Consider the following 20,959-nt stretch of genomic DNA (forward strand, 5'->3'; position numbering starts at 1 on the left):
CGTACTTCCAGATGCAGACTGGTTTGGGCACAGAGCCTCAGAGTTGCTGCTGGGGAAGCTGCAGCTATGATTTAGAATGGAGCACGAGAGGCGAAGGGTCGCTGAATTTTGGCGTTGCACAGGGTGTCACTGAAAATTGAGACCCCAAGGTCTGCCACTTCCAGATGGCTTGTTTATTGAGACTTCATCTCAAATTGTTTCCACAGTGTGCCAGAGTGGTGTAGTGGTTAAGAGCGGTAGACTCGTAATCTGAGGAACCGGGTTCACGTCTCCGCTCCTCCACATGCAGCTGCTGGGTGACCTTGGGCTAGTCACACTTCTTTGAAGTCTCTCAGCCTCACTCACCTCACAGAGTGTTTGTTGTGGGGGAGGAAGGGAAAGGAGAACGTTAGCCGCTTTGAGACTCCTTCGGGTAGTGATAAAGCGGAATATCAAATCCAAACTACTCCTACTCCTCCTCCTCCTCCTCCTCCTCCTCCTCCTCCTCCTCCTCCTCCTCCTCCTCCTCCTCCTCTTCTCCTTCTCTAAGTTCGTGGGGAGGTTAGGTGATATTGGCTGTTTATTGATGAGTGTTCATTTGGATTAGTTTGCTGAGCATGAGCAGATTATGCAATGTTGCATCAAGCAAAGGTTAACCCACACTTTCTCACTGCCCCGGCTCTTCTTTTTAAGAATTCCACTGAGGCTGCAATTAAGGCTCCTGGAAACTCTGGGCTATCACTTGTTTATATACTGTATCTCCCTCTCCAATTCTGAGAAACACTGAGCAAAAAAGGCAGACATTCCAGGGCAGACCTTCCTCTTCAGCAGACAGCGTGTTTGCAAACATATGCTCCTAGGCTAGTTGGGGGAGTAAGGTTGCCTTTGGGTTAAGGTTACCAGATTTTTTTTCCAATGAATCTGGGGACACTTTTCAACTTCAGTCGAATTCAGTGGATTTTGTCAGGGAACTGGTTTGCAAATCTGGGGACTGTCCCCAGGAAACGGGGACGTCTGGTAACCTTACTTTGGGCTGTCAGTATCGTACAGGAGGGATTCAAGTGCATCGTAGAACTTTAGGTTTGCACAGTTGAAGTGGATTAAAGCAACACTCTGTCATTTTAACACAGCAAATCCCTTTCCAGCAGATGTTTTGTACTTTGAGATGTGACAGGGAATGCATTGAAAGGTGTGGGATGGACCAATGATTAAGGGGAAGGCATGTAAACACCTCACGAGGAAATCGAGTTGCAGGATGAATGCTCATTATCATCAAACCAGCAAACAAATCAGAAGACATGCTCAATAAAAGACCGGACGTAGTTTAACTGGTGCAAGCAAATAGGGATGAATGCTCTGATCATAGCTGCCAAGTTTTCCCTTTTCTCGCGAGGAAGCCTATTCAGCATAAGGGAAAATCCCTTTAAAAAAGGGATAACTTGGCAGCTATGGCTCTGATTATCTGAAGGAGCTCTTACAGAACATAACAGCTAGATTTAAAAAATACACAGCAGTGGTAAATCTATGGGCAATGCAGAGTTTAGTTGCTTTTGGATGAGAAAGCATCCTGGAGATTTATGGGGTTGTATCTGGTGCTGCTTTCAAACCCACCCCAAATATGCAAGCAGAGCACTTTGGGAGCAGACCGACTCCTAGAGGAGGCAGCACAACTGTGCTGATCATAGCTCGCGTCTCCAAAAGGAGCAACAGCACTCCAGGGATGCCTGAGTTTACGTGAAAGCCGTGTGGCTCAGCTGTAGGGAATCTGCTTTGCACTCAGTAGAGCCCTGATGGATTGAACCAAAGACACACCTAGTCTAGTCTAGCACCCTCTTATCCAGAGTGGCCAGCAAGGTAGTTCACTGTTACCCACTGAACTAAATCCAAGAATCTCGCTCTCGCTCTCACTCTGGCGTACTTTAGAAACACCGTTCTCACTTTCCCTTCCCTTTCTTTTCCCTTCCCTTGCACCAGCTCCACATCGTTCACACTAAAAATGGCATAAGTGCCGAAGAAGCGGCGAAGGACCCAGAGGGATTCGTTGTCCTGGGATTCTTCATACAGGTGAGGAACGGCACAGAGTGGCCCATGCTTGTGCAGTCAAAGGGTGGATTGGTTCAGGAGCCCCTGAACCCCTTGGGGGCTGTTGTGGGCTGCTTAGGGCTCAGCCCTCTGGAAAGGAGGAGGCCAAGAAGCTTACAGAGATAATTTCCTGTAACAAATGCCATTACCTTTCGTGTCCCCGTAGAAGACCTTTGAGGCTCCTTTTGACGGTGCATGGGCTTTTCTGGCTAGTATGCTGCAAAGAATCCCAGAAAAAGGTGAGGCTCCCCCAGTCCGCCTCCCTGCCTCCATTTCTTAGAAAATGAATGGATCTTTCTTCCTACCAGGCCTCTCACCTTTCTTGTCTTTCCCCAGGTAACTCTGTGCCACTGAATGGGGAATTTTCTCTTTCGGACTTATTGAAACCAGGAGGTAAAGACACCGTTAAAATTACGGACAAGTATTACCGCTACCAGGGCTCCCTCACTACGCCCAACTGCTCTGAAGCTGTGACCTGGTTTGTCTTTCCTGATGTCATCAAGGTGCACCCCTATGTGGTGAGTGGGTGCCATCTATTCTTTGAGGAAGGGTGTGTGTGGGGGGGTGGCGGCAGCTGGAGGGATTGAGTCCTTAGGTTCACTGAATGGAGCCTGCTGGGGGTAAGAGCGGACTGAGGCCTAGGCGTTTTGATTCGTGGGTTCTTAGGAAACAGACAAGGTCGCCACCACAAACAACACCCTCACGTTCAGATCCCCAACCCCAAATAGGTCACTGCATGCTGCAGGAGAATTTCTCTTTCAAGTCCCAAAGGAATTAGATGCCTGCTCTACAATAACTTGGAGCAGGGTTTTATTTGTGGCAGCCCCTCCTCTGTGGAACAAAGTCCTCTGTTGACATGAAGCAGGTGCCCATTTTATTATTATTATTATTATTATTAATAATAATAATAATAATAATACCCCGCCCATCTGGCTGGGTTTCCCCCGCCACTCTAGGCGGCTTCCAACAAATACCAAAATACATTAAAATATCACAGATTAAAAACTTCCCTAAACAGCTGCCTTTAGGTGTTTTCTAAATGTCAGGTAGTTGTTTATCTCCTTGACCTCCGATGGAAGGGCGTTCCACAGGGTGGGCGCCACTACCGAGAAGGCCCTCTGTCTGGTTCCTTGTAACCTCACTTCTCGCAGTGAGGGAACCGCCAGAAGGCCCTCGGCGCTGGACCTCAGTGTCCAGGCAGAACGATGGGGATGGAGACGCTCCTTCAGGTATATAGGACTGAGGCCGTTTAGGGCTTTAAAGGTCAGCACCAACACTTTGAATTGTGCTCGGAAACGTACTGGGAGCACTTTCTGGGGGGGGGAAATATGAGGCTGTTTCTGTTTCAACAAGCCTTCTGTTTTCTGTTTTCTGTTTCTGTTTCAACAAGCTTTCCCAGCTGGGTGGATAGGTCTCTGCTGTGCCTGTCCATTTCATATAGTTTTTTAAAACTCATTTCTGGGTTGTTGGTTTTTTAATGCTGCTTCCTAACCATTTTTGCTGTTTTTATATTATTTCTTAGATCATCATGGGACAGGTGTGGAAGGTGATCAGTTAGTTAGTTCATAAGGATGTAAAATCAGATTGTACTATCCCAAAGTCCCTTGCAAAAGGGACACAATATTTCAGGGTCCATAAGGAGTTCCAGCCCTAAGCAATCAGGTTTCCTTGAGAAGTCAGCTCTCATCTTGATAGGGGTTAAGGTGAATTACATGGTCCAAGGTGGGAAAGGGTTGAGGACCCAGGCACATAGCTGCCAAGTTTACCCTTTTCGCGTGAGGAAGCCTATTCAGCATAAGGGAAAATCCCTTAAAAAAAGGGATAACTTGGCAGCTATGCCCAGGCATCAGAAGAGCCAAAGGTTGAGAGTGTAATCCAAGATAGACAGGCAGGGAGTCAAACTCCAGAGGGAACAATGTAGAGGAAAAGGAGCAGGTGTTTTAGCCTGACAGGATCCTCCTCATACAAGTAAGTCAGGGCCTGCTCAGAGTTGGCCTCCTAGTTCCACACCTTGCCCTTGTTGGGCCTGGTGGAACCTGATTGGTCTGTGAGACCAGCTGACTGAGGGCTCTTGTCAGTTTAAGTGGTGGGGGCATCCCCTTAGGAGGTACCTTTGAGAAACACACCTCAGCCTGCAAGGTTTGTGGCAGGAACAATGGGATGCTAGGTAGCACAGATAGTGAGGTGCTGGAGCCCAGTTGTAGTCCTGATTTGAGACTCTCGCGTGTCCCGCCCCACCAGTGCCTCACATAATATTGGGGCACATCCACACCACACATTTAAAACACATCTGACACACATTCAAAAATACACGGCTTCCCCCAAAGAATCCTGGGGGCTGTAGTTTACACCTCGCAGAGCTACCATTCTCTGCACCCTTTAATAGACTAGTCCTCAAGATTCTCTGGTGGAAGCCATGTGCTTTAAGTGTACAGTGTGGATGTCACCTCAGTTTACTAGCAGCCCAGATTACCTATGACCTCACTAAGCCACATTCTCCATAGAATGAGCATGGTCCCCAGGGAAGTTCCCTGGTGAGGTGCTATAAGGGATTCTGGGAGCTCCTTTGCATACCTCAAACACTTCAGGAAAAGCTTCAGTGAGCAGGCTAGGTTGCCCCTTCCTGCGCAAGGTTTTCCTTAGAGTTAGGGTTTCCCTGCCAAGGAGGCCGCACAGAATCTTTACGGATCTGGGCTTGGCAACAGCAACGGAAACTTCTAGGTCAGTAGGTAGTGTCTCCTTTCACAGTCGTTTGGAGAGAGCTTTCATGGCGGAAGGCCACCTTGATCCCCAGGCACTCGAGTTCGACTTTAGACATTTGACACTGGTCTCTTTGCTGCATGGGTTTCCTGAGCTTGTATGCGCTACTCTCCTTTTCTCTTCCCCCTCCTCCCATTTCTCCTGTTTTTCTTCCTAGGTGAGGAAATTCACCAACTCGCTCTTTTTTACCACCAAAGAAGAAAATCGGCGTATGCAGAATAATTACCGTCCCACACAACCATTGAACAACCGAGGGATCAGTGCCTTCAACCTAAATGAGTATGATCCGAAACGTTGCCCTGGCAATAGTTTTGGGGCCAAAGAGTATGTGGATTGCAAAGACGGATGGCAACAGAATTCTTCTGCTTGAAAGATCTGAGCAATGCAGGGAGTTCCATCTTCTGACCCAAGTATCAATAATTTCTCAATGTGGTGTGTTTCATAAGGGAGACCATATTCTCTCCCCCCCGTCCACTTTTGATGATGACACATATGAGGTATTTCTTAGAAAAATTAAAAACACCTCTATCACCACACACACATGGTTGGTTTTATTTTATTAAACTTACATTTACTCGATTTGTACTCACACTCAGTAGATAGTAGATAGACTCAGTAGATAGTATATAGAAGATAGAAGTAGATAGGGTCTGGTTACTTCTGTTTCAGTGTATCTGTGTATCTGAAGAAGTGTGCATGCACACGAAAGCTCATACCAAAATAAAAACTTAGTTGGTCTTTAAGGAGCTACTGAAGGAATTTTTTATGTCAGTAGATAGAAGAAACTCATGAGATTTCAGGTGAAGAGTAATTATGCTGAAGTGTTTTAACAGAAATTGAGCCCAGGTTTTGAGAGTTGACTGTGATTAGTCCCTCTGGCCCTTCCCCACACAAAATGGAGGCGTTCCTAATCCTATGTCCCTCCAGTAGTGAGGAATGCAGCTTATTCTTTTATTTCTTTAACATGCAAATGCTGAAACATTTTGCTAAAACATCATGCACACCAAGAGTTCCTTCAGTTTAATTCCTGGTTGGTTGGTTGCTTCGCAGTCTGGTCTACTGTTCTCAGGGTGCTTCTGCCCATCACAGAGAGGAAAATTACCTCAGGCCAAGGGAAAACTTGGGGATAGCCATACAGGACTCCCCAGAGACTGTACTCCTTGTGTGGAAAATGTGGTGGCGGCATGGTGTCCTCCTATATATTAAGCCCCTATGGTTAGAGGCATAGTGGGTACACAGTTGGACATAGGACCAGGGAGACACGAGTTCAGATTAAAGTCTGGCCCTAACTTGAGGCAAATCGAAGCAATTGCATCGGGTGCTGGGTCTAGGAAACAGTGAATTAACACCTTCCCAGCCCACAGCGCAAGGATCTTGTGGCTATGCAGGGCTCTCCAAAGTGCTTGCCCCATCCTCATGCAACACTTTGAGGACAGCGGGTCCCTTCTAGGTTCCTGAGTTGCAGGGGGTTGGACTAGACAGAAGTACTGTTTTGGGGGACAGGAGGTGAGCAGGTGTTTAGGACTCCCTGGTCCTGAATGGGGTAACTGTGCCCCTGAAAGACCAGGTGTGCAGCCTAGGAGTCATTCTGGACTCACAGCTGTCCATGGAGGCGCAGGTCAATTCTGTGTCCAGGGCAGCTGTTTATCAGCTCCATCTGGTACGCAGGATGAGACCCTACCTGCCTGCGGACTGTCTCGCCAGAGTGGTGCATGCTCTAGTTATCTCTCGCTTGGACTACTGCAATGCGCTCTATGTGGGGCCACCTTTGAAGGTGACCCAGAAACTACAATTAATCCAGAATGCGGCAGCTAGACTGGTGACTGGGAGCAGCCGCTGAGACCACATAACACCGGTCTTGAAAGACCTGCAGTGGAACCCAGTACGTTTCCGAGCACAATTCAAAGTGTTCGTGCTGACCTTTAAAGCCCTAAACGGCCTCGGTCCAGTATACCTGAAGGAGCGTCTCCACCTCCATCGCTCTGCCCGGACACTGAGGTCCAGTGCCGAGCGCCTTCTGGCGGTTCCCTCGCTGCGAGAAACCAAGTTACAGGGAACCAGGCAGAGGGCCTTCTCGGTAGTGGCACCCGCCCTGTAGAACGCCCTCCCACCAGATGTCAAAAAGAAAAATAATTACCAGATGTTTAGAAGACATCTGAAGGCAGCCCTGTTTAGGGAAGCTTTTCATCTTTAAGAAATTAGTGTGTTTTAATATTTCTGTTGGAAGCCGCCAAGAGTGGCTGGGGAAACCTAGCCAGATGGGCGGGGTATAAATAAATAAATATATTATTATTATTATTATTATTATTATTATTATAGATGACCCTTGTGGTCCCTTCCAACTCCATAATTGGTCAAAGGGAGGCATTCTTGGTGAGTTGGGGGGGAGTGCCATCATTGGCGCCTTGCCATGACAGCTAGAAAATTGTAAAACAGATTTTTTAAATCAGTTAAGTCTAGAATTACTGAAGTTCATTTAAATCTTTAGCTGCTTTTCTCTTTTGCAATAAAATTCCTAGCTGCTCTGGCAAAGTGGCAATAGCGCTGGCACTCACCTGGACCACCTCTCTCAGAATGCTGCGACCCGAGTGCCCCCTCCCTTAGAGCTAGACAGGCAGGAGATTGAGAGACCACATTAGGAAAAGCAAGGCAGTTCTAAAGTAAGGAATAATTGGCATTGCTTGCCTCTATTCATGTCAGTGCAACCACACACACTGCAGCACACAATCCACTTAATTTAATTTCCACACACATTTGTCTTTCAAGTCACAGCTTATTCATTAGTTCTCAAAACTATTTTCACAATAGAAGTTCCCAAGGAATGATCAGTAAGTAGCATCCCATGCATTTCAATTCGTGAAAGTTTCCACTTTAAAAATTGTGTGGGTTTTTTAAAAAAAATAAATAAGTGATTTTCCACCATTGGAGATACACAGTGCTTTTTTCCCTAGAAAAATAGATGCTCACCATGAAGTTGTTACAGGGTGTGTCACACTTTTTAACAAACAGAGAGAGAAAGACAGAGAGGTGCCAGTACGTACTACGAAGTTGTTACAGTACAGTAAGTGCCACGCTTTTTAACCACAACAAAAAGAGGTAGTGGTACTGAGTACCATTGAGCACCCCCTAAAGCACTGGTCATATAACAACAAGAAACAAACAAACATTTCAAGAGAGCAAGGAAGGTATGTAGTTAAAGGGTGGCTGTTTGCCCCAGTTTCTCAGCTAAGGAGAAAAATCCTGATATTTAAACCTCTGGTCCCAGTTGCTGTTTCATAGCATGATGGGGAATGAGTTGGGTCACACATGCACGCACATCGCTTGGTGCCTCAATGGCAGCTGAATGTGTGAACACGCTTCACTGGAGAGGTGTAGCCTTTGAGATGTTGACACTAGGTACTATGGGTTTTCTCTGCAGTGTGAATGTGCCACCCAAAGTCACATTTGTGGGAACAAGCAATTCCTGCTAAAATTAGAGCTGAAATCAATGTTGATTTTTTTTAATCATTGGAAGTTTTAGCCCAGACAGACCTGAATCTCAAAGGCCACAAGGAAATCTATATATTTCAAGGGATTCCCTGCCACCCACCCACCCTTTGCTTTTGTTGACACCTGAGGTTTTGGTATGCAGTGTATCAAAATGTGCGTCATAGCTCAAACGCTGGTGATAGTTCTATTCCACTTAAGCCCAAACGATGATCTGGAAACTCAAACACCATTGAGAAACAAAGCCACAATATAAGATAGGGAAATGTCAACAGCGAGCCCATTTTGAATGGAAAGTTTCACTTCAGCTCTAGCTGTAGTGGACTGAACTGCACTCCTCCCCCCCCAGCACTGGGCATCCTAGCTCCTATTGATCTCCTTCTCTGTGCTCCTCTCCTCACTGAAATCTGCACCTCCCGCCTTTTTAGAGTCCTTTGCCAGTGCTTCTGGTACTGGTTGAGCTGGTTGAGAGGTAGATGGAGGTGAATTGAAGTTCCTGAGGGGGACAGAAAGAGTTGTGGCCTAGCTATGGCCTCTCTGGAGATCATGTCGACTCTCCCTCCATGTGGTTCCTACATCCACCCACCCGGCCCCAGCCTTTATGCAGGTAAGAAGGATGCAAGAGTAGCCGCAGAAATGAAGAGGAGGAGCACTACTGGTGGAGAGGCTATCGAGGCAGCGGATTTGTGCTTCAAAGCAGCAGACGATTCCACTTTCCGGTCCCCAATGTTCTGCAGGGGGCGGTAGTTGTTCTCAATATAGGGCCCGGTGGAGGAATCTGTTGAATGAAGCTCATTCGGAAAAGCATGCACCTATTGGAAGGGAGAAGGAAGGAGTCAGGTGGTGGCACATGGCAAAGGAGGAACTCCTACGTCGGGCAGTGGGATCTACCCGGTGAAGACCAGGATGTGGCAACTCCACAGCAAGAGTTATGACAGCATGGAGCTGAACTGAGGTTTCTCAGCTGCTCTTGAATTGCTGGAGAATTCTGGTTCTCCCCTGGAGAACATTCAGCAAACTGCCCCCTCACTCTCCAGTTCCATGGTCCACAAATAGCACACAGAATGTGGGGCATACATTTCTGTTCAGCCCTGTGACACTGCTTTTGACAGAATAGGATAATGTAATGAGACAAATGAGGAACTGGGAAATGGCTCTGTTCTCTCTGGTTATCAAAGTGCTTCCTTCTCAAGGCCACCTCCGCTTTCAAAGCCTCTCCTGCCCTCCCAGTGGTGCCTTCACCTCTCGTCTACCTGCTATTTGGCCATCCTCTGACCATCTAATGCTCACCCTCCAGCTCATCACACCTGCATCTTGTACAGAAAAATAGGGTCAGGGTTTGGGGTTGACTGTAGAATCCAGCTGCCTGAGAAATCTAAGCTTCCATTTCTCATTCCTCCAGGCCTCGTCTTTTAACTCCCAGGTACTGGGGGACTGAGCTCTTGCTTTGCAGGTTCAATCCCTGGTACCTCCAAGGATGTCCCCTGAAACCAATATAGACTATATTGAGTTAGATCAGTATTTCCCCAACTTGGGTCTCCAGCTGTTTTTTTTGGACTACAATTCCCATCATCCCTGACCACTGATCCTGTTAGCTCGGGGTGATGGGAGCTGTGGTCCAAAAACAGTTGGAGGCCGAAGCTGGGGAAACCCTGAGTTAGATGTACCAACAGTCTAATTAAGTATTTGTTCCTACCTTCCTGGCGTGGTGGCTGTGGGAGAAGGAATCAATAAACCATAGGCCACCACCCAAAAAGCCCAATTTCTAGTAGATAATAGCCTTTTTTTTTTACTTCAAACGCCAAGAAAAGTATCTTGATCCTAATTGCAAGGGGAGCCCAAATAGGAGAAGCCAATCTCCCAAATTTCCCTCATGTACCTGTGCTGTTCAGTTGGCCTTTCCCAACCTAGTGTACCTCAGATGTTTTAGACAACAGCACCTCCTACCTCTCTAAGGACTTCTGTGCCTCAGCATTCTGCCTACACACAGACACACGCAAGATGGCAGCACTCACCACGTCTTCCGACACCAGAATGGGGTCGGCAAAGATGGTCCACAGCACAACCTCGTCACACCCGGGGGTGGTGAGGGACCCAGGATAGCGGTAATAGCGGTCAAGCTCCGGGCGGCCCAGCAAGTCCTGGAGAGAGAAGCTGCCATCGAATTTTGTCTCTTCACCTGTACAGGGGGAGGTAAGTTGGTTGCATCTGTGCTCCACACTTAATTCTCATCCTAACCTACATCACAGGGTTGTTGTGAGGATAAAATGTTTTTTTTTGGGGGGGGGGGCTTGAGTTCCTTAGAGGAAACATGGGATATAATACAGATTTCACAAATAATAATAATAGTTCCCCAACAAGGGACTCTGGAATACAGTCATACCTCGGTTTAAGTGTGCTTCGGTTTGAGTACTTTCAGTTTAAGTACTCCGCAGACCCGTCTGGAACAGATTAATCCACTTTCCATTACTTTAAATGGGAAAGTTCGCTTCAGGTTAAGTTCGCTTCAGGTTAAGTACTCTGCGGACCGTCTGGAATGGATTAATCCACTTTCCATTACTTTAAATGGGAAAGTTCGCTTCAGGTTAAGTACGCTTCAGGTTAAGTACTCTGCGGACCGTCTGGAATGGATTAATCCACTTTCCATTACTTTCAATGGGAAAGTTCGCTTCAGGTTAAGTACAGACTTCCGGAACCAATTGTGTACTTAAACCGAGGTACCACTGTACTGCAGTTCTATGTAAGGTTCCGAAGAATTCCAAGGGACTCTTGCGAAATCACCATTCCCAGGATTCATCAGGGAGGCGACTGAAAGAATCACACCTCCTCGCCACTCAAATGGGCTATTCTTTTGTTCCAGTTCATTGTGGTAGCCATGATGGATTCTCTGAGATGAGAGAAGAACCAGATGTTTTCCTTGGCTTTCCGCTCACTGATGGACTTACCCTTTTCCTCAACGTCTTTCAGCTTCTTTTTAAACAATTCCCATGCTTCAGCTGTCTTGCCCTGTGCCTTCTCATAGCCCTGCAGTAAAGAGGAAACATCATACACAGTAGTGTAAAATAAGACCCAGAAATAAAGTGTGATGAAGGAACCTAGGAATCCCAGGACTCAGCATCTCCTGTTTTATCGTCTTCCTCCCCTTCCCGGGGGTACCTTAAGAAGCAGATGAAGGCAGGAATTGTGGTGCTCATCACTCATGATGTCGTTGGCATTATCCAACAGGTGCATACTTTTTGGAACTTTGTTCCAGCGGGAAAAGATGGTCATTTGAGTGCTGGGAAAATGCAATTACAATGGTACCTCTACTTACGAATTTAATGCGTTCCGAACACACATTTGTAAGTCGAAAAAAATTGTAAGTCAAATCCCATAGGAATGCATTGAGAGAAAAAAATCGTAAGTCGAAGCAACGCTATCTAAAAATTCGTAAGTAGAAAAATCCTATCTAAACTGCATCCAAGATGGCGGACGGAGCTCCATTCGTAAGTAGAAAAATTCGTAAATAGAGTTATTCGTAAGTAGAGGTACCAATGTACCTCCTTGAAAGAAGTGCTTCTTCAGAAGCAACACTGCCCATTTATCAATCAGGACAATCTACTGCTTGTCAACAACGTTTGCTTCTCCCAGTTCTTCCGTTTCCACTATGGAATAGCCAAGTGGTGTTTTCAACAGCCGTGCCCCCTTCCCAGCGAACTCGAGGCAAAGCACTTCATTCAGTGGCCTGGTTTGCACATCACATTAAGCCATAAGTCAAGTGAGTGACTGGTCAAGAGAAAAACTTGCCACAGTTCCCAGAATTGTTTGGAAGAAGCCAAAACAACCAAAATGCTTTAAAATTGATATCCCAGCTGATAGGATAGACGTGCACAAACCTTGACCTCCACAATCCCTCACCTGGACAAAGAATGCTAGCACAGCAATGCCCTGTGGGTCCTTCAAGGCTTCTGATACACTTGTGTTGTTTTTGGTGTGCACGATGTGTAACTGAGGGGAGAGAGAAAAAGATTGGGTTGGGACATATCCCTGCTGACCCAGTACACACAAAAGCCTGATGCATATTGGAAATCCATCCTTGTGTCTACTCCCGTTAGACCTGGTCATTCATAATTTCTAAAAAGCCCTCTGCCTTGAAAGCTTTGCATGCCCTGATAAATACAGTATATATGGAGTTTATGCTGCTGTACTTGCACATGCTCAAAGGAACAATTATTTTAACAAAAAATATTTGCTAATATAACAAACGGAAAGAAAAATAAATTTAATAAAAAATATGCCAGCTGACATTATTAACATGCTATCAATCCCAGAATCCAGGTAAGGAAAGATATCCTCACCTCCATAGAGTACCGTTCGCCGTTTATGTGGTGCTCCGATCCAGGTTTGTGGACTCCATCTCCCCAGTGGAGGTGAAAGGCCTTGGCTGTGTATGTAGCCGGAAGCCCAGGGCCGCTCAGTTGGAGACCTTCGCCCAGTTCTATGTCAACTGCAGGCAAAAGGAGAAACCAGACCAATTTCTATTAGTGCATCAAGAGCGTTGGAATTCTCCATCGAAAAGCTTCTCTTACTGCTTTTGTAGTGGTGTCATTTCAATCAATGACACGCAGGATTGGGCTGGGTTGGTAACATTTTGGTTCGTACGATCGGGAAAGTGAGACCAGGGTCAACCACAGATCCCAGGGTTCTTTTGAGAGGAAGGGAAATTTACATGTGCTTTGAAGGTACAGTGTGCACATAGCGACAGAAGTGCATTTTTAGGGTGGAGGGGGCAGAGTTTTATCCTGAAAGAGAAACATCAGCGTCCATCACACACTGACAGTCCCATCCTAACTGCATCTCCTCTCAAGTATATCCTATTGATTTTGACAGAGTAAGCAGAGTAATGATTTTGGATGTCAATTGAACATAATAATGATTTGTGACTTATTTGTTACAGGTAGGTAGCCGTGTTGGTCTGACGTAGTCGAAACAAAAAATAAAAAAAATCCTTCCAGTAGCACCTTAGAGACCAACTAAGTTTGTCATAGGTATGAGCTTTTGTGTGCATGCACACTTCTTCAGATACGCTGAAACAGAAGTCACCAGACCCTTATGTATAGTCAGAGGGTGGGGAGGGGTATGACTTATTTGTGTTGATTTTTGAGGGTGCTAATTTTTGCCAGGAAGCCTGACAATGGTGCCTTACTAAATTTTAATTACATCATCAGCTGGAAACTAAAGTACGTAAAAAGTGCCTTTTCTTCAGCAGGGGCTCAGTAATGTGGGGTGCAGTGCTGCATGTCTAGAAGGAGGCGCTTACCCCCCCTTCTCTTGCACCCTCTTCCGGCTATTGCCATCCTGGCGCCCTCCATATGTTTTTGATCAATTCCTGTGCTAGCAGGGGATGAAGGGAGTTGACGTGCAAAATATCTGGAGGGCAGCAGGCTGGCGAAGCCTGGATCCTGCCGAAGCACATAGAGCAGGCCAAGAACAAAGAGCAAAAGACAAGGTACTCGATGGAGCATTTCCCATTGATGATTCGGCCATTCAGACATCCCCATCAGAGAGATGCAGAACTGCCTGCTCTGCTATGACACTGCGTGAATCATTGCCAGGGTGGAGGGCGGGATTTTCTCCTTCCAATCAGAAAGTGACACTACACACAGAACAGGTGGGCTGCCCTGAGGGCAGGCGATTCTGAGTTTGAAAAGTACCGATCTCTCTAATAGCCAGCTCAGGTGGTCAGTGCGACCCACCAGCTAAAGGAGAGAAGTACCAAGCTGTTCTGACCCGAAAGGGGGGAAGAATCTCACCCCCCCCAAAAAAAGCATGCTCTCATGGGGCCCTGGCAAGATGTGGGCAGAATGCAGGTGAAATCTCTTGATCTGCCTACAGCCTGTTAAACTGAAGGGAAATAAATGAAGCTCCCCTTCAGAAAACAACAGGCTGCCTTTCCAAACCTGTCCCAAGCTGGGGGGAAAGGTTGGGAGATTCTCCCACACTCTTCCGGGCTCCTCCACGCTGCCATCACTGTAAAGGTAGGGGAAACCCACCTTTTTACTAGGAATGGCACAAACAGGAAGGGATGGAGTTTAGCAGCTTCCCCATCTTGCAGTTTTGGGTCTTCTTTTTCATACTTTCCTGCTATCTTAAGGACTTGAAGCATAGTGTTTTGAAAACGAAATGCTTGCACACTCACCTGTTTTCCCCGTGTTCTTCATTTCCAGCAGTTTTTTGGTGTCGTTGTAGCCGGTGAGAGTCACTGCACCCAATTTGGAGTTATGCCTGACACTGGTGGTGACAATATCGATGGGAGATTGCCTCTTGCCATTGCAATGACCTTGGGATGACCATGTGTCAGGTCCTGGTCAAGGAAAGGAAGAGCCAAGAACAGACAGAGCGGTAATTAGAGATGGGGCACTGAATTGAATAAATAAAAAGGAGAAGAAGAATTAGCACCAGGATTCTAAACTTCCTGAAAACTATATCCTCTGTTAGGCAGCCCTCCCACTTAGTCCTAGATCTGTATGAGGAAGTAGAGAGGAAAATGCACTTTGCACATGTTCAGAGGCATTTTAGTCCATTACAGAACAAAGCCCTGGAAATAAAAGTTGAGTTTGGTGTGACGGCCTTGGCTCAAAAGTATGCCTTGCTTGGATTATGTGGCTAAAGAGAAGTTGGGGCTGCTATTTTCCTTACCACAAAGTAGGCTGTCGTAGCACCAGGAACCTGTCAGGAAAAGAAACAGAGGGGGCATAAGTTTATGGGACCGAATCCATGCAAAGGGGAAGATCCAATTTCACCCCCAGGAATTATCCATTAAAGCCCTCCCCAGAGCAAAATGGAGACACTTAGGATATGGGTGGGGTCAGCGTGGCGTTACCTGAAGAACTGGCGTAGCATCCCCCAGAAAGCAAAAGGACCACCGCAGTGAAGGTCGCTGGTACCCAAACAGAAGCCATAGTATGCTGGAGAAAAAGTGCAGGAGAACAGATGAGTAAATGATACCATCCTTGAACAAATGAGACAATTCTCGAACAAGAGTCTGGGTCAATAGCAGCATACAGAATTTACCAATGTCCGTTCGGACATGCAGAAACCAACGTTATACTTGTAGCTGCTCTGCTCTCTACAGGTGGCAAGGGTTATTATTTCCCCAGGAGACCACAAGGTCTAGAAACAGTTCGAATTGATATGGACTCCCACAAGGTAGGTGGAGTCACCACATAAATGTGGATTAATGGGGTGGCAGCAGAGCAGTAACGAGCAACGAGCGTCTTCAAACTAAACAAGAGAAAACATGCTCAAACCTTGCGGCCAGAGGTTTAATGTGGCTACCAGAAGCCCAGATAAACGAGTCTTGCAAGGTTTGCAGAGCGGATGAAAACTTTAGCAAGTCTTGGATTTTGAATTTGGATTTGTATTTGATACCCGAAGGAGTCTCAAAGCAGCTAACATTCTCCTTTCCCTTCCTCCCCCACAACAAACACTCTGTGAGGTGAGTGGGGCTGAGAGACTTCAAAGAAGTGTGACTAGCCCAAGGTCAGCCAGCAGCTGTATGTGGAGGAGCAGAGACCCGAACCCGGTTCCCCAGATTACGAGTCTATTGCTCTTAACCACTACACCACACTGGATTGAAGGTCAAGGGAGTCTCTCGCACGGCCTCGGGACAGCTGCCAGTAACATTTTGTCTGTGTAACATTCTGTCTCTTTGAAATTGGTCTACAGGTGGCATAAAAGCCGTTCTCCTTTGGATCCATCTGCGGCTTTGAGGGGCGAGAAGGTAGCATCACTGCAAACAAGTTCAAACCAGTGTCCAAAGGACTGCTTGAAATTTCCCAACTTTCCCAATGCGCTGGAAGTGGGGAAATGCATGAAAGTTGTAGGCAGATCGTCTCGTGTAGGTGGTTGTGTGCAGATCTTTCGGTGTGTACAGGATACGGGTGCATGGGAGAGGCACACTTGTGATGATTTGCACATAGGAAGCTACAGGGCTCCATTCTGGCTCTGTACTGTCTATGCTAATGGTTCCCAATTGGTGGTCCATAGACCCAAGGGGTCCATGTAATCTACCAGGGGGTCCGTGCCACCGGCCATTCACACGACAAAAACTACCATAGGGTTATTGAAATTTTCAAAAGTAAGGGGGGGCCATGTCTTGGCTTTTGAAAAACGGGGGGTTTGCAATACTTAGGTAATTGGGGACCATTAATCTGTGTTGACTGGCAGCGGCTCTCCATGGTCTGGACAGGAATCTGTTCCAGCCCTGCCTACAGATGCTGGGGGCCGAATCCAAGATCTTCTACATGCAAGGGAGAAGCTCTGCCAACCAGTCACAGACGTTCCCACATGCCAAACCACAAGCCACGGCCATGCCCATTCATTCACTTCTCATAAAATGGTTTACCTTTCTAAAAATGACAGGGTTAAACTGTAGGACATGAAGAAAAACCAATCTTATTATTATCGCCATTATTAATTTACTAACCTCCTTCCAAACCACGGTCTTGAGGCAATTTACGTATGAGACAATTAAAAACACTTAAACACAAAAACCAAATGCATTTAAAACAAGACTAAAGCGCTAACAAGCGGACAGTTGTAGTAAAGACCCTATTTATCCAGCTGGGAACAAAAAAATGTCTTAAACTGATTCTGGAAAGTGCAGATAATTTCCTCCTGGATGTAACTGCCACAAGAACTGGTGAGGGACACCAGTGCGGATGGGTTAAAAAAGAGATTAGAATATATATACGCCAACTTTTTCCTCCAGAAAAAGTTCCTGTGCCCTTTCTGCAAGACAAAGCAAGTGGAAATTCCCTTAGCCACTTGGATTTACAGGCTGGATCCTTTTCACCTGTCAAAGAACTTTTGACGCCAAGTAGAGCAGGAGACTCTTCATCTCAAGGTTGTGGGTTTGAGCCCCACATTGGGCAAAAAGATTCCTGCATTGCAGGGGGTGTATATATGGAGATGGGAGGTCTAGCCAGAGCTGCTAGTTATGACAGCTGAATGGATCCTCTATTAACAGAAGCAGTATATCTCGGAACACCAATTGATGGGAATGAATAACAGGGAAAGGACTATCATCTTCCTGCTCTGCTTTCCAGAGGCAACATGAACAGCCGCTTTTGGAAACAGAATGCAAGATTAAGCTGACCCTCCAGAGCGGTTCAACAAAGCACTTCTATTGTTAGTAAACACCACAACTGTACCCCTGAACGCATGTAAAGTTAGTTTCTGCCAAATGATTTCCTTCCAAATCTGGGGGTCCGGTCCCCATTATTTCTCCACCCAGCCCCAGGTAAACTCACCTGTCAAGTGTGCGCCTCTCTCCGTCCGCCTCCTGGGCAAGGTGACACAGATGATGGTGGAAAAGCATCTTGGCTCCGTTTAGGTGGATATATATATCTGTGCATTAAGGTCACCGCCCCGTCTGCTTCTGGGGCGGGTGGAATTACAGAGAAGGGGAGGGTAGATTACCAGGAAGGAGAAAAGAGAAGATAAAAAGGAGCAGGCAGGCAGGCAGGCAGGCAGGGACGCAGCAGGGAAAGGGGCAGGCCTCAGGCAAATCCATGTAGGCTTAGTCCCCTGCACCTATTCCTGGGGAGGGCAATGATTTCATACGCAAAGGCTGTGAGCAAGTCAATTACACAATTAGGAAATGACTCGAAGTAGGAGCCAACCTTTCAACATGAGGAAGCTCACGTCCCCATTTCTCAAAAGCAACCCCTTCCTTCCCCCCCTCCCCTGCTCCAGAACCCAGGGGCTGATCTAACCACTAGATTCCGCTCCCTTCTGCAAAGTAGGGCCCTAACCCCTGCACAGATGCATACTTGCCTTTCAGGGGATTAAGGACTCGCCCGGCAATGAAATCTCTCCACCTTTCCATCCTGATCCCAAGTGCTCTCTTTCTCAAGCAACCCAGAAGTACCAGTTTCTTCCCACCAGCAGGGAGGGTTGCCAACTTTTTCCTCTAGTAAAAGTTCCTGTGCCCTTTCTGCATGACAAGGCAAGTGGAAATTCCCTTAGCCACTTGGATTTACAGGCTGGATCCTTTTCACCTGTAGACGCCAAGTAGAGCAGGAGACTTCATCTCAAGCTTGTGGGTTTGAGCCCCACATTGGGCAAAATGCATCCTGCACTGCAGGGGAGGTTAGACTAGATGACCCTCAGGGGTCCCTTCCTACTCTACAATTCCATGATTCTAAGGGGAATGAGGCCTAAGGTGCAGGGATAGATGGAGGCTTTGCAATTCAACAGGTGTATGTTGGCACGTTGAGGGCTGATGCGAGTTGTAGTTCAAAACGTCTGGATTGTGTCAGTTTTTCCTCCACCCAAACACTCTCACAAAGCTAAGGTTCCCACTTTTTCCTCCTGAGCAGGGCTATGGTTTTTGTAACAGTCATCAGGCAGGCAGAAATTCAGCAGGCGAAGCTTCCCTCCATCACTGCATCTCCGTGCCAGCTTTATCTCTACAGTCAAAGACATTGGCAGGTTGCAGAGGAGAGGGAGAGGAAGAAGAGAAGCAGGGCTTCTCCATCAGCTGTGCTGAAAGACCAGATGCTCTGGCTGCTCTTTCCCCTCATCTCAGCCATTCCATCAGGTTATTAGCCAGGCATCCCCAAACTCGGCTCTCCAGATGTTTGGGGACTACAACTCCCATCATCCCTAGCTAACAGGACCAGTGGTCAGGGATGATGGGAATTGTAGTCCCAAAAACATCTGCAGGGCCGAGTTTGCGGGTGCCTTTAACGGTTATCTGAACTATTTCAACTCAAGCTATGTTTTTTTAAAAAAAAATAGGAACTGATGGCACCTGACGTTTGGTTTCTTCCTCCCTACTCCCCATTCCCTTTTCCTTTTCGGTCATTTTTGAAAATATCTGAAGCTTGTGGGAAGGAACAGCCTTTTGGAAAATAATGATTGATATGTAAGCTGCTCTCTGGGAGCTTTTTCAGCTGAACAGCGGAGTAAAAAAATAAATACAGTGGAACCTCGGTTTATGAACACCTCGGTTTATGAATTTTCGGTTTATGAACACCGTGGACCCATCTGGAACGGATTAATTCATTTTCCATTACATTCAATGGGAAAGTTCGCTTCAGTTTATGAACGCTTCAGTTTATGAACAGACTTCCGGAACCAATTACACCCATGCTTCAGTTTATGAACGCTTCAGTTTAAGTACTCCACGGACCCGTCTGGAACGGATTAATCCACTTTCCATTACTTTCAATGGGAAAGTTCGCTTCAGTTTATGAACGCTTCAGTTTAAGTACTCTGCGGACCATCTGGAACGGATTAATCCACTTTCCATTACTTTCAATGGAAAAGTTCGCTTCAGTTTATGAACGCTTCAGTTTATGAACAGACTTCCGGAACCAATTGTGTTCATAAACCGAGGTACCACTGTAAATCCAATTAGGTTCTACTCAGGGTAGACCCGCTGAAATTAATGGGCCTAAATTAGTCATGCTTATTAACTACGGCGGGTCTGCTCTGGGGAGGACTAGATGTAGATGTTTCTGTATAATTTCTGCCTGTGATGCAGCTGTTCAGAAAGAAGAAACCAGCCAGGCTAGAAGGGGAGACAAGGGGCACATAGCCCTGCTCTGGAAAATTCCTCCTCCACCCTATCAGACACCCAGCCCCAATTGTCTGTTGAGGAGGGTAACCAGGAGTCCTGTCTCTACGAAGCAACTATTTCCTTCAGGGGCAAACTTTGGTAATATGGTGCTTTGAGCCAGGACATAAATTGCACACACACACACACACCCCAATTATAATTTCCACAATAATTCCTTTTGGTACAGTTGCTTTTTTACGGATCTTATTGGGAACCATTTTCTGGCTTCTAAAATATATTTATGTGCAATGCATGAATACCTCTATAGATTTTCTGCATCTTCTGGGCGTGTGTGTCTCTGTGTGTTTTATTTTATTTTAGCAGCTGGTCCCTGTAAAGTACCTTGATGCCCATGTTTAATGGATATCCATGAATGCTTCTTTCCAGGAGAGAAAATTTGGACCTTTCCCTTTTATTGCTTTGATAACAGTGCTTTATATTGCATTGCCTTCTTAACCAAACCGAGTTTGCACCGAGAGATTCTGTTTTGAGGCCGTGAAGTTCTTTTTACAAAAGGAGGCCATCGGTTTGAGGGAAGGGATCAGCCATTGCTTCTCCAAGCCTTAAGTCATTTTCTGTTCGATTTCCAGCGGGTCAAATCCAGGCAGAACAATGGCACAAGAGCTGCCACACACCTGTTGTCCAGCTGATCTTCCTTACCTTTATTATTAATCCCACTTCCCCACCCCCAGAAAGAAAAACATATGCTTGATGTTCCTCCAAATCTGCATGATTTAATTAAGCCATTGAACTCATGGGAGTGGAGGGATTCTCACAGGATTGACTAAATGGCCATGGGGGCTCTGATGCCACATGGCCACCTGCCGCGGATGCTTTTGCTGTGATTCCTGCCTTGCAGGGGGTTGGACTAGATGATCCTTGGGAGTCCCTTCCAACTCTACAGTTCTGTGGTTCTGTGGGATGATGATGGTAGTGGCGATGACTTTGCACCTGAAATCTGGCACTGATTTCTATGTTAAGATCAGACAAGTGTTTGACCGGAGTGCTGTAGGGGCACGGCACTCGCACTTAGCCATCAAAGCA

General features: G+C 46.5%; 2 protein-coding genes across 7 annotated transcripts in view; one reads left to right on the top strand and one right to left on the bottom strand.

Moving 5' to 3' along the window:
* LOC118094676 (carbonic anhydrase 4) overlaps positions 1-5,357 on the top strand; it is a 39,789-nt gene extending 34,432 nt beyond the window's left edge. For all 6 annotated transcript variants that reach the window (XM_060281696.1, XM_060281697.1, XM_060281698.1 and 3 more), the window contains 4 exons: positions 1,954-2,043; positions 2,228-2,300; positions 2,398-2,579; positions 4,979-5,357. In XM_060281696.1, the coding sequence (XP_060137679.1) occupies positions 1,954-2,043; positions 2,228-2,300; positions 2,398-2,579; positions 4,979-5,191 (558 nt within the window). In that variant the 3' untranslated portion in view covers positions 5,192-5,357. The remainder of the gene's footprint in view (positions 1-1,953; positions 2,044-2,227; positions 2,301-2,397; positions 2,580-4,978) is intronic.
* Positions 5,358-7,124: 1,767 nt separating this feature from the next.
* LOC118094677 (carbonic anhydrase 4) lies at positions 7,125-18,182 on the bottom strand. The gene is made up of 9 exons (XM_060281700.1): positions 17,601-18,182; positions 15,170-15,254; positions 14,986-15,015; positions 14,486-14,650; positions 12,645-12,793; positions 12,205-12,294; positions 11,253-11,331; positions 10,323-10,486; positions 7,125-9,119 (listed from the first exon to the last, which is right to left on the bottom strand). Exons 2-9 carry the CDS (start codon positions 15,246-15,248, stop codon positions 8,907-8,909), a joined length of 969 nt encoding a protein of 322 aa, XP_060137683.1. The 5' UTR covers positions 15,249-15,254; positions 17,601-18,182; the 3' UTR covers positions 7,125-8,906.
* Between the last annotated feature and the right edge of the window lie 2,777 nt (positions 18,183-20,959).

This window comes from Zootoca vivipara, chromosome 13, assembly GCF_963506605.1.
Source record: "Zootoca vivipara chromosome 13, rZooViv1.1, whole genome shotgun sequence".
NCBI lineage: Eukaryota > Metazoa > Chordata > Lepidosauria > Squamata > Lacertidae > Zootoca > Zootoca vivipara.